We start from the raw sequence: 16,356 nt of genomic DNA on the forward strand, positions 1-16,356 counted from the left end.
GCCTACTAGCACCGGTTGGGCCAAGAGAAGGGGTGAGTGGGTTGGGCCTCTAGCGCAAGTGGAAGAGGCCGGCTGAGGTGGTCACGGGCCGAGGAGGCGAGTTGGGCCGATTCTGTTGCTTGGGCTGGTTTGGCCATTTCCTTTTTCTCCCCCCTATTCTATCCCTTTCTATTCCTATTTTCTACCTTCTAAATAAACCAAGGGCTTCTATGTGGGGTCCAGTCAAGGGTTGGCAATTCACGGGCATTGAGTTGATACAAATAGTTGGTTGATTATAGAATTTAGGTCAAGGGGTTCATGAGAGATTCCAGAAGGAGTCAAAAGGATTCGCTATGGACTTGTGCTCTCCGACACAAAACCCTAAACCAAATAAGGAACTCTGGCAAGCTCCTACAGCATCACTATATGTATGCAACAATTTATTTATAAATTGTCCTTAGTTTGACCTAGCAACTACATGCTTCACACATTGGCTCAAAATTTTTAAAAAGTTCATATTTTTGGCTTCTCCAAAAACCCAGGTTGTTACAGTCCACCCCTCTTACAAGAATCTTGTCCCCAAGATTAAGGTGTTGCTCTGTCGGTCAAGAGGTAGGGTGTTGCTTCTTGATCGGGGTAGTTGTTCCATAGAACCTTGCAAAAGGAATTGTTGTCCTTTTGTTTTCTTCGATAACTCAATCCAAATTTGTACGGGGTGTCCAAGGATCTCTAGAGGTTCTATCTAGTCATATGGCGGTCTTGGTTCATAGCCTGCTAGGTTAGCCAGGGTCCTGGAGTCACATGTAAATAAAATAGCTTCTATATTCTTCACTCAAGCAATATAATCACAAGAAGCATAAGGAGCAAAAAGATCCAAGCACTCAAGCAGCATTACAACTCCTATATGCATAGTGTTGACTTAAGGCGACTCCTAAGCCTTTGAGTCTCACACATCTATCGATCTTGCGTGGGCGACATAGGGAATCATTTCCTAGTGGTCAACTTTTTAGATCGGGGATGGTCAGTTAGTAGTAGAACTCAAGGTAGAGACGGGGAATCAAGTGTTAGTAACTATGACTCCACTACAGATAGAATGTTTGGCTTCTAAACTGATGTTTGGTACTAAGGTCTCGTCCTAAGGTCAAGTATGGCTCTAATACCAACTGAAACATCCTCAATTTTCCACGAAGGGAAAATTCCACAGAATGAATTATAATATGATGAAACCAAGAACTGATTCCATCATATTATCATATTTCAGTCGATGTCACAGTCATACATCGTAAGATTATAAGAATACAAGATTTTACATCACTGGGGAACACACCTATTACAGAGTTAATCTGGCGGAAGACTATCGAGTGAAGGCTCCTCCTTCACGGGCATCATCAGAGTTGGCGTAGTGCAGCGTAGATTCCATCTCCGAACCAAACTTGAGCATAGTCACGAGACCTCCTAATCCTTCTAAAGTCAGCATCTCTGAGAAGCAGGGAATCTGCACACTGCTAGATGTGTGCAGGCCATGGTCAGCACTGATGAGCTTTAGTGGAAAAAGATAAACAAGGGATCTGGCGATCCTAATATTTGGCTGTGGTTTGCATTCTTAGCGCATGAGAAGTAAATAACAATAGTATTATAATAATAATATCCAATTTTTAACACATTCACCACCACACCATATCTTGTCTCACACACTCGGGTCGACAGGCCAACTCCCTCTCAGCCTTGTCTCAACGGCCCGCAACCCCAAGGCTCACGACCGGAAAATACCCCAAACCCTAGAGGGAGGAAAGAAGGACTCATCTCCTATCTAGTTTAAGCGAAACCCAGGAAAGGTCCATAGCCGACAAGTTGGCATATGTATCGATCGATCAACCAACACTCTGCAGAGGTTTTACATACCCACAAGATAGCCATCCTCGATGGTGCCCCGTCTAGGCAGATTCTGGCCGCTTGCTAGCCTAGAACGATGCCACCCTACCTCTCAGCCCTAGAACATCCCAAGTCTAGTCTGGGATGGCTGATATTGTGAGTCGTAGACAAAGCCGGGGCCCTTCGGATGTCAAGAGCCAGGTCCACAAGGCCTCCTAAAGTCTCGAAAGGGTGTGGGGGAAACCGCGCGCCCCGTACCTCCTTGCACACGTTCGCCTAGCACTAGTGGCATTGTTCTACCAAGTAGTCCGACCGTCCCGCACCATATAGGGCGAGTGGGATGTAGAGGATTCCTGGTGAGTCTGAGTACTAGTAAGTCCTTAGGGATTGACCAAGCTAGAATGTCTTCATCAGGGTTTCCATTTTATGTGCCACCACAGCACCTCTACCCTAGGCTCCACCTCTCCGAGGTTCACACCCAAGGCCACCTCCAATTACCATTTACCCACCATAGGTATTCCATATCCAAGTGCCCAGGTAGCACCACATGGCAAGACTCGCCCCAGGCTTGTTGCACAATCCTCACTCTCCACGCACCCAAGACACACGCAGCACACTCACACACCACCAAGTCTGGCACCCAAAGCCAAACCATTCCCAGGGGGTTCACCACCAGCATCACATCCCCAATATAATGCGAAGTGGAGTTAATAATAAGTATAGTGGTGTAATATGCAAGCAAGCAGGCAAGTAAGCATATATAAGCAAGCGAATGCGTAAAGCAGGGTGACGTGGTAGAGTGGGTTGCATCAGGGTAATAATGGCTTCAGGTAGTAGCATGCATCAAAGTACTAGCAAAGGAATAATTATAAAGCGCTAGCAGTTCTAGATATTATGTACTGTCTAATAGGATTCTCTAAAAGAGGGTGCTGCCATGACACCTGCGATGTAGAGGTAGTAGTGGTACAATTCTCCATTCGTTGGTGTTCCATTAGCGGGGTCACCTCCTCCTGCGTTGACTCCATTCCGCAGTCCTTGTCGTCATCCACGTTCTCTTGGTCTGATCGTCAGCTACTCCACGAAGCGACACGCATGGCAAGAGAGCACTCAACACTCGAAAAGACGACGAGACGCAGGAAGATCCAATATCACCAACGAGACAATAAAAGATACACGGCTCAGCCCTCTCGGCGGTTGTCCGATTTTCCTCGGGCCAAAGAAACACGAGTGGTGGTATGCTGAGCACCAGCTTAAGTCATGGCCAGGCCAGTATGGCTTTACGATAAACGGTTTAAGCCAGAGCTTATCCAGAGCATACACCACGGCTCATGACCTTTCGATCCGGTGTCATTGAATTGACGGGGATTGGAAGTCGGGCCCCAAGAAAGAAGAACGATGGGGTTTGGCTCTTATAGCCTTATCCCGCAAGTCACAATTGGACACGAGTAGCATACAAGAACGATTAACACTATTGTGACTTGGCTCCAACGTACTTTGGCTCGCCCGCTATAGTAGAAAGCAGTAGCGCAAAGAGATTGGACATCAACGGTTCCCCTTGATCCACACGACACAATAACGTTGGGAGCCGAGAAGAGGGTCGCTCAACACGGCAAAAGATGCGGGAGTTAGCTAGGCACATCCATGTTATGTTCTCAGACACATCTTTGGGAAAGATGGTTTTAGACGGTCGATCGGGTCGACATGCACGGGTCCAAGGTACGACATAGACCATAGCTTTGCTAACAAAAGGGAATAGTCCGGTCTTTGATCCAATCATCACAGGCAGGACGAGATCGAACAAAGCGGGCTATCGGGCAATAAGAGTAAGAACAACCAAGAGCAAGGTCCACTTCTTCTAATGCACACGCTATGACAAAGACGGGGCATTGGAAGGAGAGCGACACTCAAGAACACCAAGTGCGTAAGCCACTCGTAGGGTACCTGACCTAGGTGCACTAGCACTAAGATACCTCTCGGATTCGAAGTGCTATGGTTGTCACCGCAAGAATCAGAGAAACGTGATGGTCAAACAGGGTACAAGCATACCAGGGCTTGAGCACGAAGAAGCAACTAAAAGCAAAAGAGAGGCGTAGCTCCATGGTTATGGTGAGGTGAACTCGCGGCCACAAGCTATGCCAATGAGTTGGCATCCATCGTTCCACGATTGTTTACTCCCAGGTTATCTCCCATAGAACTTGGTCACGAAGGGCTCAAAATGTGCGGGTAATATCCGCATCGATATCGCCATCGATATTGTATCCATCACGACCATGTCCTAGGGCCGAAGGTAGGAGTTAACACTCACAGTGCAATGAAGTCAACTAAAAAGTGAGGGGCCGAGTTACACTCGGTGTCATGGCCATGGGGAGATGAATCCCACGATCGTAACGTCCGAATGAGGTACGATCCCTCAGCCGGCTCAAAGCACGGCACACAGGCAACAACTCAAACAACCATGATAAGATCCAAACATGACCAAAAAGGCAACACGACTCGACACGACTGCGGAGTAGCACATTCCATAGCTGGGAGATGAAGGGTCCTGTAAGATAGGCATAAATAGATTGGCTGTGAAATTGGGGTCCGACAAGGTAGATGTGCATATACGGGAAGATAATAGACAGGGCTTTCCATCGTCATGGTAAGGCATCGACTAAGGTTCGATAACTCAAAGATCTAGAGGTAACGGTTCGCAGTAGACGAAGTCACAGCTTGCATTTGGCCAATAATGGCCCGCTATGGCTCGATACGGCTTTAGTTAGCCAGTCTCGTAGGGCTACAGTGGGCCGTGGTTGGCCGGTCATGGCTATAGGTGGCCAAGGGTTGGCTACGAGCATCGAGTCTTTGGCTTAGGCATATGTCATGGCCGTCAGGTGCTAGGGTCCCGCGGTGGCAATCCAAGGTTAGTCTGTGAGCTACGCGAACGTGAGTGAGCGCAAGCATTGTGATGGCTTACCATTTGGAGGGGTTAGAAATACTCAAGGATGGGTCCATGACGTAGGGCTTGATTTTAGAAAATCATGGAACTGGTTTCATAATTTTAGGAGCTAAGATGAATTTTTGGCGAATTTCCAAATGTGGCCAAGAATTTCTTAAAATCAGAAAAAGGATAGAAAGGGGCAGGCTTCAGTTGGGCTGCTTCTCCCTGCTGGTGGCCCACGGCAGGGGCTCACGCGCGGGCCACAAGCCAGAGTGGGCTGGGTTGGCTTGCTGGCCGGCCCACCCACGGGGAGGAAAAGGAGTAGAGGGGCCAGCACTTGGGCTCCTGGTGCTGTTGACAGCCCAAGAAGAGAGGAGGCCCAAGACATGAAGAAGAGGAGGCCGTCGGCTTTAGTCTACTGGTGCTCGGTGGCTTGGGGCAGTGCCGGCGCGATGTGTAGGCGCGGGCGTGCTGTGCGCGTGGGTGTGTCTAGGGCATGCCGGCGCGATGTGCGTGTCAGCCAGCGTGAGGCGCACGGCGGCGAGAGATGAATGGGGGCTAAACAGCTGCCTCGATCGTGGCACACGTCTCACGGGCGAGCGACTTCGGCTTCCAGGCTTTGACAGTGCGGCAACTCAGCAAGGCAGGGTCTAGGGCTAGGGCTGCTCACGACATGCGCGTCCGTAGCCAGGCGGAGGTGCGCAGCGACAAGGCAACATGCTCGTGCCGGTGGTCGGGCGGTTCGGTAGGGGCATCGACGTGCGCTTGCGATCGCTGTGACGCGGGGCAACAGGCCGGTGTCGTGCGGCGGTGCTACAGCACTTTTGGTGCTTGGCTCGTCATGGGTGGCGCTCTAGCGTGGTGGTCGTGGGCTGCGTGACGAGGAAGGGCCCCTGGACGGCGAAGGCTTGGTGACGCAGCGGGGTGCGCCGATGTTCGCCGTCCACGTGGTCAAGCAGTGCAGCTTGGTGCTCGTCGCGACGTGAGGCGCTACGGGGTCTAGGCACATGCAAGGCTATGCCTTGGCCACGAGGGCGGCGTGGCAAGCACGGTGTGGCGGCGCTGAGGTCATGTGGCGGCCGTGGGTGGCTACCGGCTGTCGCAATACGACCAGAGCAGCGCGATGGCTGGACAAAGGAGAACAACACAAAGGACGGGTAGGCAGGAGGTGAAACAGGAGATGCTCACTGGGGGCTTATCGGCGGAAGGTCGTGTGGTGCAGGTCAGGCCCGGTGTAGGCAGCGCCGAGGTTGCATCGATACCGTACGCACGTGCTCATAGTTCAGCGCAGGCCAGGCCGTGCAGTGGCAGTGGCCTGGTTGGGCCAAGGCGCTAGCGGGGTGGGCCGAAGGGAGGAGAGAGGGGCTGGCCGGGCTGCTGCGCCGGTTGGGCCAAGCAGGCCATGGCTTTGAGTGGGAGAGGCTAGCTGGGCCTGCTTGCGCCGGTTGGGCCAAGAGAAGGGGTGAGCGGGTTGGGCCTCCAGCGCAAGTGGAAGAGGCCGGCTGAGGTGGTCACGGGCCGAGGAGGCGAGCTGGGTCGATTCTATTGCTTGGGCTGGTTTGGCCATTTCCTTTTTCTCCCCCCTGTTCTATCCCTTTCTATTCCTATTTTCTACCTTCTAAATAAACCAAGGGCTTCTATGTGGGGTCCAGTCAAGGGTTGGTAATTCATGGGCATTGAGTTGATAAGGATTGTTGGTTGATTATAGAATTTAGGTCAAGGGGTTCATGAGAGATTCCAGAAGGAGTCAAAAGGATTCGCTATGGACTTGTGCTCTCCAACACAAAACCCTAAACCAAATAAGGAACTCTGGCAAGCTCCTACAGCATCACTATATGTATGCAACAATTTATTTATAAATTGTCCTTAGTTTGACCTAGCAACTACATGATTCACACATTGGCTCAAAATTTTTAAAAAGTTTGTATTTTTGGCTTCTCCAAAAACCCGGGTTGTTACACCTGGGAAGATTGCTATGCTCAAGTTAATCGCTACCCTGGTAATTTGCACAAAAAATACAACACAGAAGCTGAAGCTTTGAGGGCCTACTATAGTCATCCGGCCTACCATGCAAACCATGGCGAACTGGCCTACTATGGTCTAATGAATGCAAACCATGGCCATCCGCTAGCACTGGAGATCAAAGAGAAGCCACCCGTCAGAGATGTGAAGATTAGGAGAATTGCTCCTTGGTCTTGGAAAGATGTCATGCTTTTATTTATGGCTATGGTCATCGCTTTTCTTATTTAGAAGTTGATGTAGGCTTAGTTTCGTAGAAGAGTAGGTGGACTTTGTTGTATGTGGTCAATCAAACAATGAATTTGTTCTAGGTGAACATATGTTATTATTTGACTTTGTTGTATGTGGACTTATTATTAGACTTTGCATTAAACATATTATATATATATGAACATATGCTATTAGTAGTTGTCCGTGGCCAAAACTAACCACAATCATGTCACAGTCATGACTCATCGTCGCCTGTTACCCCATCGCCAAAGAACTGATCAGCAACAAGAAGCGGCTGATATCGCTGGGATGGGAGAGCCGCATGATCCGACAAACGGTGACGGTGTCAATCAGGTTGGTGAGAACGAATAGCCATGGACCCCGTTCGGCCTACTTGATCTAGGTCAAAATGACCAAGATGGCCAGGTAACTTTGGTATCATGTCACTATGTAGCCACACACGCTAATCAATTGAGAGGGTCATAGCTTACTTGGTGTCTCTAGTAGGAGCCTCCGCCGGCCGAGGAGCCAGAGGGTTCGGGTACCAGGAAGGCTAGGTCCAAGCAAGACATGTCAAAGATTCCTGTTGGTAGGAATGCACACTGGCACATTACTGAGTTCGATGAATTCGGGGATCCACTCTCACCACCTATAGCTTTGACCAAATACAGGACTATCCTCAGGTTACTTGTTAGGGACTTCATCCTGATTAAGTACAGGAAGTGGATTAGGAAAGATGATGACCGGTGGAGGGTTCTCAAAAGCGAGAAGGATTACATCTGGGATGTCAAGATCCCAGAGTATTTCACTTTCCCAGCCGAGTATGACAGAGAGTTAGTCAAGAAAAAAGCAAAAGAAATCATGGGGACATGCTTCAAGAATTTTAAGGGGACATTGTACAAGAATTTTGTCCTCCAAAATAAAGAGCCAGATTTTGATGGCGGATAGTTTAGCAAGCAGAAGGACTTCTGGTAGAATTTCAAGGAATACAAGTTATCCGAGGAGTACTTAGAACTGAGTAGGAAGAATAAGGAGAATTCGTAGAAAGCGACGAATCCTCATCATCTCAGCTCTCGTGGCTACGCCAAAAAGATGCTAGAATTTGAAGCAGAACTTTAAAAGATGGATCACCTTGCTGAGGAAGGCATTTAGGTTGAGACCATCGATTGGGAGCCCAGATCGGTATTATACTATATGGGGAGAAATGTACGGCACACCAAGGACGGGAGCTTTAGCTCCTCAAATCAACCCATGAGCGAACTCATCCAGAGGATCTCCTGGGTAACTGAGGAGGTGAGGCAAGGAACTCGCACTTCTAATAGGGAGAAAAACGTGCTCACCCAAGCACTCGAAACCAAGGAGCATCCTGGTTGCACTAGAGGAACCGGTGTTGTTCCTTGGAAACTAGCATTCCCCCAAGAATCTAACACTTACCGGAGCCGCTTGAGGGGTAGAGCGGAACATGAGGCAAAGTATTTGAGGAGACTAAAAGAGATGGAAGATAGAATGGAAGCACGGATTGAGGCGACCATTGAAGCGTGAGTCGAGCAAATTTTGCTGTCCAAGTGGTTAGTAGTACCACAAAACCCTACTTCTAGTGCCTTTAGCCCACAGTTTAGGGGGTCACAACAGCTGCGGATCGACCCTGCTCGATGAAGAAGAGGTGAATGTGCCTCATCCGGTGGACGACATCACTGAACCCATCAATGTCAGGTTGTACATCCGTCAGGAATGGATAGAGGACAAGGTGGCGCTCGGCTAGGCCTAGCCTATGGGAGACAGGACAATTAATGGCCGCCCAATTCCACTGGGGTATGCTTGTGTCCCCATTGACAGAATACTTGATAAGAAGTTTAACAAGATACCCATTGAGTACCCCATAGAGGAAGATAGGCCGAAACTAGGTCAAAATCAAGTGGCCTAGCGCAAGCGCTTCATTAAGCTTGACCATCAATTGTCCTCTAATAATGAGGATGACTGTGAGTCTTTGCCCACCCGCGATGATCACTCACCATCTCCCAACAGAGATCACTCCCCTCCTCATCCGGAGCCATCACCCCCGAGAAGACAGAGGTCTCCTTCTATTCCTCCTCGTCCGACTCCATCTTCATCAGCCCCGAGAAAAGAGACTCCTCCTCCTCCTCCCCCTCCTCCTCCATCTTCATCAGCGCCGAGAAAACAGAATTCTCGTTGTCATCCTCCTCCTCCTCCACCTCAGCCTAAAACAAGATCCAGGACATCCTCGCAGTCATAGAAAAGGTCCTTGGATTCGGTTGCTAATGCTCCCAAAGTGGACCAACAGAAAAGAAAAAGGTCGTTCAGTGGCAGCGTTACCACCTTGATGAAAGAAAAATTTACAGCACACATCTCGAAGGAAGATTGTGTTAGCTTCTTCAATCTCTGTGCCTCACTGCCTTCGTATATGTTGAAGTTCGAATTCAAAAGGCAAACACAGAATAAATACGCTACAACCAGAGACGAAGAAATACACAATAAAGATTTAAAGAACATACAGAAGTACGTCGAAGACAACCCAGGATTAACCATGGAAGAGGTTGCGAACATCTATTATGATGTACAAGGGACGGGAACACCGGCAATGAAGTATCAAAGGGGCAATCTTTTGGTTCCCGATGACGAGTATAAAAATCTGACAACATATATGCGCCAGTTGCATGAATATTACATGGCTCAAGCAACAGAGACGGACGACTTTGGTTTTGAGGTTATTATCCGTTCGCCACATATTTTCCATTATCCTGAAGAAGAGAAGTTTGATGTCGAGTGGGAGTGCTTGTTCCAGCTATACCAGAAACGCGATCTCGATGTTCAAATATTGACGCTGTGGACTATGTAAGTACCCTACACGCGCGATATTACAATTAACTACTCTCTCGAGACAAATTGTTAACTTTTGAGCACTTCCCATGATTTTATGTAGGTGTATATCAAAATTTTGTATTGTAAAAAGCAAATGGGATTGCATAGGCTTCTTGGACCCCTTGCGAGTCAATGAGAGAACATGTCTAGGCCTCTATGGATGTGATGTGAAAGACCTAAAACAAAGATTGATTGATGTTTTCAATGAATTCACGATGAAGAAGAAAACCCACATACTTCTAGCATACAACTGCGAGTATGTGTTCTCGGCTTTTAATTTTATGCTTTTTTGTTCGTTAAGATTATTCGATAATTAGGATTCTGTGATTGTAGCAACCATTTCATCTTCATTTATGTCAATCTTGCCAAAAATCTGATCAAGGTGTGGGACTCGAAGAAAAAACCATTTCATCATCTGGATGCATTGGTGACAGTGCTGAATTAGTAAGCAATCCTAATAACATATTATTTTATAATCACACATACCGCTTTCTAATGTTTCTCCCTTTAATGTTGCTCAGTGTCCAAAAAAGATATATCGGTGGGATGCCGGTCCCATTCAAGGTTGTCGAAATGGAGGGGAAGTACCTGTCACAGCCGGCGGGAAACAATGAATGCGGGTTTTATGTAATGTGGGCAATGCTTCGCTACATCGATGGGAAATCAGAAGAAGCCGATAAGTTGGTGTGTATAATTCCCATTTCATTTATGTCTGCTAATAATTCAATAAAATGATTTACTATTCCTCTTTGGATATCATCTATTTTGAACGACAGCGCAAGAAATATAACCACCAAAGGCTATTAGACATGGAGATCGTCGCACTGCAATCGGAGCTCGCAAAGTTCATCTTAGCTGAGGTATTAGAAAAAGATGGAGTATTTTCCATTGCACAATCCGTGAGGTACAAAGACCAGTATGGCCCAGAGCAGCTCACCAGATTATTGTAAGAAGTCCGAGAAGTATTGCACAATCTGTGAAGTCCGAGAACATTTCTTTTTTGTTTTGAGGGATCGAGATCTGGATAAGAACATTTGAACTGTAACAGTAACATTTGTAATGTTTAATTTGATGGATATGTCGTCTACGTAGCGTATATAAAGCGAAACCCGATTCCACAAAAAAATATAAATTAAAATCAATTATAAAACAATAAAATACGAATGAGCCATTACAGCCGGTTAGCGACGAACCGGCCGTATTGTCGTAACCATCACTGCCGGTTATCAACAAACCGACAGTGTTGGATTTCTTAACACTACCGGCTTGAGTCATGAACCAACAGTGTTGTCTTGTTCAACACTGCCAGCTTAAGCCATGAATCGATAGTGTTTTCTTGCTCAACACTGCCGGCTTGAGCCATGAATCGACAGTGTTGGATTTCTCAATACCGCCGGCTTGAGCCATGAACCGACAGTGTTGGATTTCTCAACACTGCCGGCTTGAGCCATGAACCGACACTCTTGAAGCAACCATCACTGTCGGTTGGTACTACAAACCGGTAGTGTTGTTCAACTAGACACTATCGGGTGGAGGCAGGAACCGACACTGTTTCCTATAGATCAGTGTTAGTTTTTAAGGCCCTGTTTGGCCTGGCTCCCGCGGGCTCTGGCCCCTGCACTGTAGCCGGGTGTCGGCCGCCCAGCAGCCGACAGGTGCCTACAGGAGCCGGAGTCGCGGAGCCAGAAAAATGGGCTTCTCCGGCTCCGGTTGTGTCAGTGAGAGAGAAAAGGAGGAGAGAGAAAAATGACTCTGGTGAACAGTAACCGGGTGTCGGCCACCCAGCAGCCGATAGGCGGGAGCCGGAGCCTCCGGAGCCCGACCAAACGGGGCCTAAGAACCGACAGTGATATCAACCCCACATCACTGTCGGTATGCCACTGTCGGTTCAAAATCCGGCAATGAATGGGATTTTTGAACCGGCAGTGATGTCCAGATCTGGGGCAGTGACACATGGATGACAAACTCATCAATTCAAAACACCGAAGTCACCACTTACACCGCCGTTCCCAACTTTGCCATGCACCAAGGTAGCCTTTGTCGTGCAAGGCTAGTCACCGCCCACGAGGCTCACTTCATATCATTATCCAATATTCATGCCATATTAACTTACTATAATGATGATTTGGTCTTGGTGCGGTCATATGGCTCAGTATCACTCACTACTAGAAACGAGATTTTTCTTTACTGTGCAATTTACTGATAGGAAAACTAAAAATCAATTTCTTTGACCATGAACCTACTGGAAATAACCGACATGGATAGAGCAATATAGAGAAAAAAATGTATAAAGGCCCACCGTTAGAAACTTTCCTATCAATTTAGAGCCACAGAAAAATTATTTTTCGAGGGGTCTAGGAATTTATCTCTGTCATCAACGGCGACACAAATATGGCCGTAAGGATAATTTATCTCTGTGGGGTATTTAAATACAAACAGGATAATTAATTTTCCTATCAGTAACCGTTACTCATAGTATAAAATTAAAAATTGTTGATGGCCCACCGTTAGAAAGGACTTTTTTATCAGTTAGAGCCCGATAGGAAAATTATTTTTCAACTGGTCTCGAAATTTATCTCTGTCATCAATAGCCAATAGAAAAAATGACCTCCGTACTATAAGTATATTTTTTCTCTGTGTGCTAATTAAAAACTGATAAGATAATTAATTTTCCCATCGGTAATCTCACAGAATAATTATATATTTTCCTATCGGTTTTAATTTTCCTATGTGATGTTTAACCGATAGTTTAATATTAATTATCCTGTCGGTTGTTCTAATAACCATAAAAGACTAATCACCGCTAGAGAAATTCCAAAGGTGAGCAGACGGTGGCTGTATATATATCGGTGTAGGAGTACTTCTAGAAAATGTACTTGCGTTGTTCTAAACCATCGCACAACGGTGGTTGACAAGGAAAACCGCTGGTACAGCTTGTTCCCATCGCGCGCGGGGTTAGCACATGCGTGCGTACGTGTAAAATCGTACTTGTGCTTAAACTAATACTACTAGTGATCAGACATCACGGCAGGTAGAGGTAGTTGTCCCCTATGACCATTGGCTAACCGCTGCGCAGTAGTCGTATATGATGACAAAAAGAAATACGTACGACAGCCTTGTGACGATTTAGAAAGATAGTTCTCAAAAAAACGATTTAGAAAGATGGGGAAAAAGAAAATTAAAGAGCTTTTCTTGGTTGGCAAAAAATGGAAGTTTTATTCAGTTGGTGAGATGAACCATTGGATGATGAAGATCCAAAAACATATCCCAGCTTCAAGGTTAGAAATATTCTAACAGTACGAATTATTTGTTTTCCGTAGAGGATATTACTGAGTCAGAGGAAAATTATGACCCGGTAATCTCGACCGATTCATGCTTATTGGACCATTGGACAAAAGTTGACCTTGACCGTGTGTAACCAAGATTTAGCCAACGAGACGAAGTTTAGGAAGTGCGGAAATGAAGTCCATGCCTTGGGAGAAGAGAACGATGGATTAGTAGGAGTAGCAAAGCAGCATTTGATCTGGCCTTGTCATTGGAGATCCAGAGGCTCGCAGGGCCAGAGATATAGAACATGACTAGCGTTGTCGTTGCAGATTGAATTCGGAGACGCAACAACCAACATGGGGCTTGGAGGCAAGGACAGCAGCCACCTGGTGTCCTTCCTCATCGGCGCTGCTCTGCCCACAGCCTTTCTCTTCTTCCTGGCGTCCGACCGGCTCGGCGACGGCTTGTCAAGCATCTCCATGAGCTGGGGAAGCAGTGGAACCCGGCAGTCGGCTGGCCCGCGGGCTCAGGAGAGCGACAACACTACTACTCATGATCAAGAGGTATATATATATGTTTGATACGTAAATGCAATAGTCTGATGAATAGTGTGGTGTACTGGTGTATATATATCGATCGTGCGTGTATACATTTCATTCGCAGGTGGGATTCGCAGGCCTAGCTGAGCTTCTGCCGAGAGTGGCCATGGAGGACAGGACGGTGATACTCACGTTGGTGAACGAGGCATGGGCGCAGCCCGGCTCACTGCTGGACATCTACCGTGAGAGCTTCAAGAACGGCGAGGACATAGAGCACTTCCTCAACCACGTCCTGGTCATCGCCATCGACGCCGGCGGGTTCGGCCGCTGCAAGGCCGTTCACCCTCATTGCTACCTCCTTGAGGTGAATAAGTCAACGGCGAACCTGAGCTCGGCCAACAGGTTCATGACAAAGGAATTCCTGGAGCTGGTGTGGCTCAAGCTCTCTTTCCAGCAGCGCATCCTCGAGCTCGGCTACAGCTTCCTCTTCACGGCAAGATGATCGATCTCCTAAGCCTCGCGTCGATCGCGCGCGCTTACTAGCTCATTTGACCTAACCTAGCTACCATTTATTAGCTAGCTTCGTTTCTCATCAGCTTTGCTTCGGCCTGCCGCCGCTTGCTGCACTGCAGGACGCCGACATGATATGGCTTCGCAACCCGTTCCACCACATCTCCGTCTACGCCGACATGAGCTTGTCGACGGACTACTTCAGGGACGCGTTTGCTCCCCTGAACAACACGCTCAACACGGGGCTCTACTACATGAGGTCGACGAACCGGAGCATCGAGATACTCAGGTACTGGCGGGCGGCGAGAGCGAGGTTCCCCGGCGGTAGCGAGCAGGGGGTGTTCAACGAGATCAAGCACGAGCTCACCACCAAGCTGCGGGCGAGGATCGAGGCCGTCGAGACGGTGTACTTCAGCGGGTTCTGCGAGTACCACGACCTGAACAGAGCCTGTACCATGCACGCCAACTGCTGCATCGGGCTGGCAAACAAGGTGCTCGACCTCAAGGATACTGCCGTGGATTGGAGGAACTACACGAGGCTGACGCAGGAGGAGAGGAAGAAGGGGGGTTTCAAGTGGACGCCCCCGGCTAGGTGCTGGAAGACAATAGGTTGGAACGTGTGAATTGTTATCGATCGATGGGTATGGGTTTCATTGTAAGGCCCTTTTGGAACAAAGCAAACTTTCTTGTTTCTGCGTTTTACCTGTGAAAATGACCTGCGTGTAAAGTTCTTTGCATGGTTCCTATCCCAGAGCAGAATTCAGGGCAAGGTGAATTACTGAATTTGGTGAAGAAAAGAATAGTTGACAATGAAACCTCTGCAATGCAGGCCCTGAAGACACAGCACACATCATTTTCGGCTGCACCAATGCACAACAGTTTTGGAATGCAGTCGGCATTATAACTAAGGGCCCGTTCGTTTCAAGGGGAACTGTGGCCTGGAATCATTCCTACCCGGTTTGCTTGCATAATTTGTATAAGTTTTGATCACCTGGATTGATTCCAGGAGGAATACTGCGAACAAGGCCTAACGAAGATTGGCCTATCGCAAGGTTAAAAGAGATAATGCCCAGACCACATCCCACAGAAACACTTTGGCTCCTTCGTGCTGCTCTGCTCATGGCATATTTGGAAATGGCGCAACACCATTGCTATCAGAAAGGAACAAATGACTCTGACGGGTGTCCTTTTAGCATGCAAATTGGAAGCATATATTTGGGGAGCAAGGCTAAAACCTGACGATAGACACATCGCAACAACATGGTGCTCAATCCTTTCAAGTGCAATGTAACAACCTACGCTCCCTATGTTATGTTATGTTTAGTTACTTTCAGTTTCATCAGGCAGCGCGATGTGTGCGTCGAGGAATGCCTGAAACCCTGTAATGTTTCAAACTATGGCTTTCAGAGCCGACCAATGCAATGAGACCTAGGTGGGGGACCCTCTCCCCTCCCGTTGACTTATTAAAAAAATGATCTGATTCCTATGAAAATCCTGTACAAATCATATGAAATTCCTACATTCCAAAGGAGCCCTAAGAGCATCTCCAATAGTATCTAAAAAATACTCCCAAAAATAGTTTTTCCAACCTTTGCAAAATATATCGGGAGACAAAAAAAAGCTACAACTCCAACAGCTTCCAAAATCTCGCGCTAAAGAGATAGAAGGTAATTTTACATCAGGAATCCTAAACTATTTCTAAATCACACTAACCACCTTTGTACTTTATTTCTCTCTTGTAAATTTGTATCAGGAACCCTATCCTACTTTTTTCTTTCCCACGTCTTTCCACCTCCGGATTGGCACGACGATACGCGCGAGTAACTTTATGAGCGTGGGTATGGTTTTTTTTTCAAGTGCCAAAAGATTGAGAGGTGGGTTTGAGAGTTGTTGTAGATGAGTTTTTCAATCTTGCCAAAATTCCTAGATTGGAAGACTCTTTTGGATACTCTTGGAGATGCTCTAAAGTGGGGATTTTAAGAGGATATAATTTGATCGACGCAAACTTGTAAGGCAATAGTGATGAGCTATGGAGTATATGAACTTCCACACTTGTAATCTTGCAACTACGGAGAAAAACGTGCGAAGCCCAGGGATCAAGGGCCGGAGGATGGATTGTGGATGGCCAACACTTGCATTGGACACGTCAATAAGCAAGAG

General features: G+C 47.4%; 1 protein-coding gene across 1 annotated transcript; it reads left to right on the forward strand.

Moving 5' to 3' along the window:
• Positions 1–13,398: 13,398 nt before the first annotated feature.
• Positions 13,399–14,909, forward strand: LOC136453928 (uncharacterized protein At4g15970-like). The gene is made up of 3 exons (XM_066454477.1): positions 13,399–13,710; positions 13,811–14,179; positions 14,319–14,909. The coding sequence occupies exons 1-3, from the start codon at positions 13,504–13,506 to the stop codon at positions 14,817–14,819; spliced, it is 1,077 nt and encodes a 358-aa protein (XP_066310574.1). The 5' UTR covers positions 13,399–13,503; the 3' UTR covers positions 14,820–14,909.
• Positions 14,910–16,356: the final 1,447 nt, after the last annotated feature.

Source organism: Miscanthus floridulus, chromosome 5 (genome assembly GCF_019320115.1).
Source record: "Miscanthus floridulus cultivar M001 chromosome 5, ASM1932011v1, whole genome shotgun sequence".
NCBI lineage: Eukaryota > Viridiplantae > Streptophyta > Magnoliopsida > Poales > Poaceae > Miscanthus > Miscanthus floridulus.

What these genes read in the sequence shown, in the direction of transcription:
- LOC136453928 (XM_066454477.1), top strand. Translation starts at nt 13,504, where the DNA reads ATGGGGCTTGGAGGCAAGGACAGCAGCCACCTGGTGTCCTTCCTCATC. An exon ending in CTACTACTCATGATCAAGAG is followed by an intron (nt 13,711 to 13,810) that starts GTATATATATAT and finishes TTTCATTCGCAG; the next exon opens with GTGGGATTCGCAGGCCTAGC. An exon ending in GCTACAGCTTCCTCTTCACG is followed by an intron (nt 14,180 to 14,318) that starts GCAAGATGATCG and finishes GCTGCACTGCAG; the next exon opens with GACGCCGACATGATATGGCT.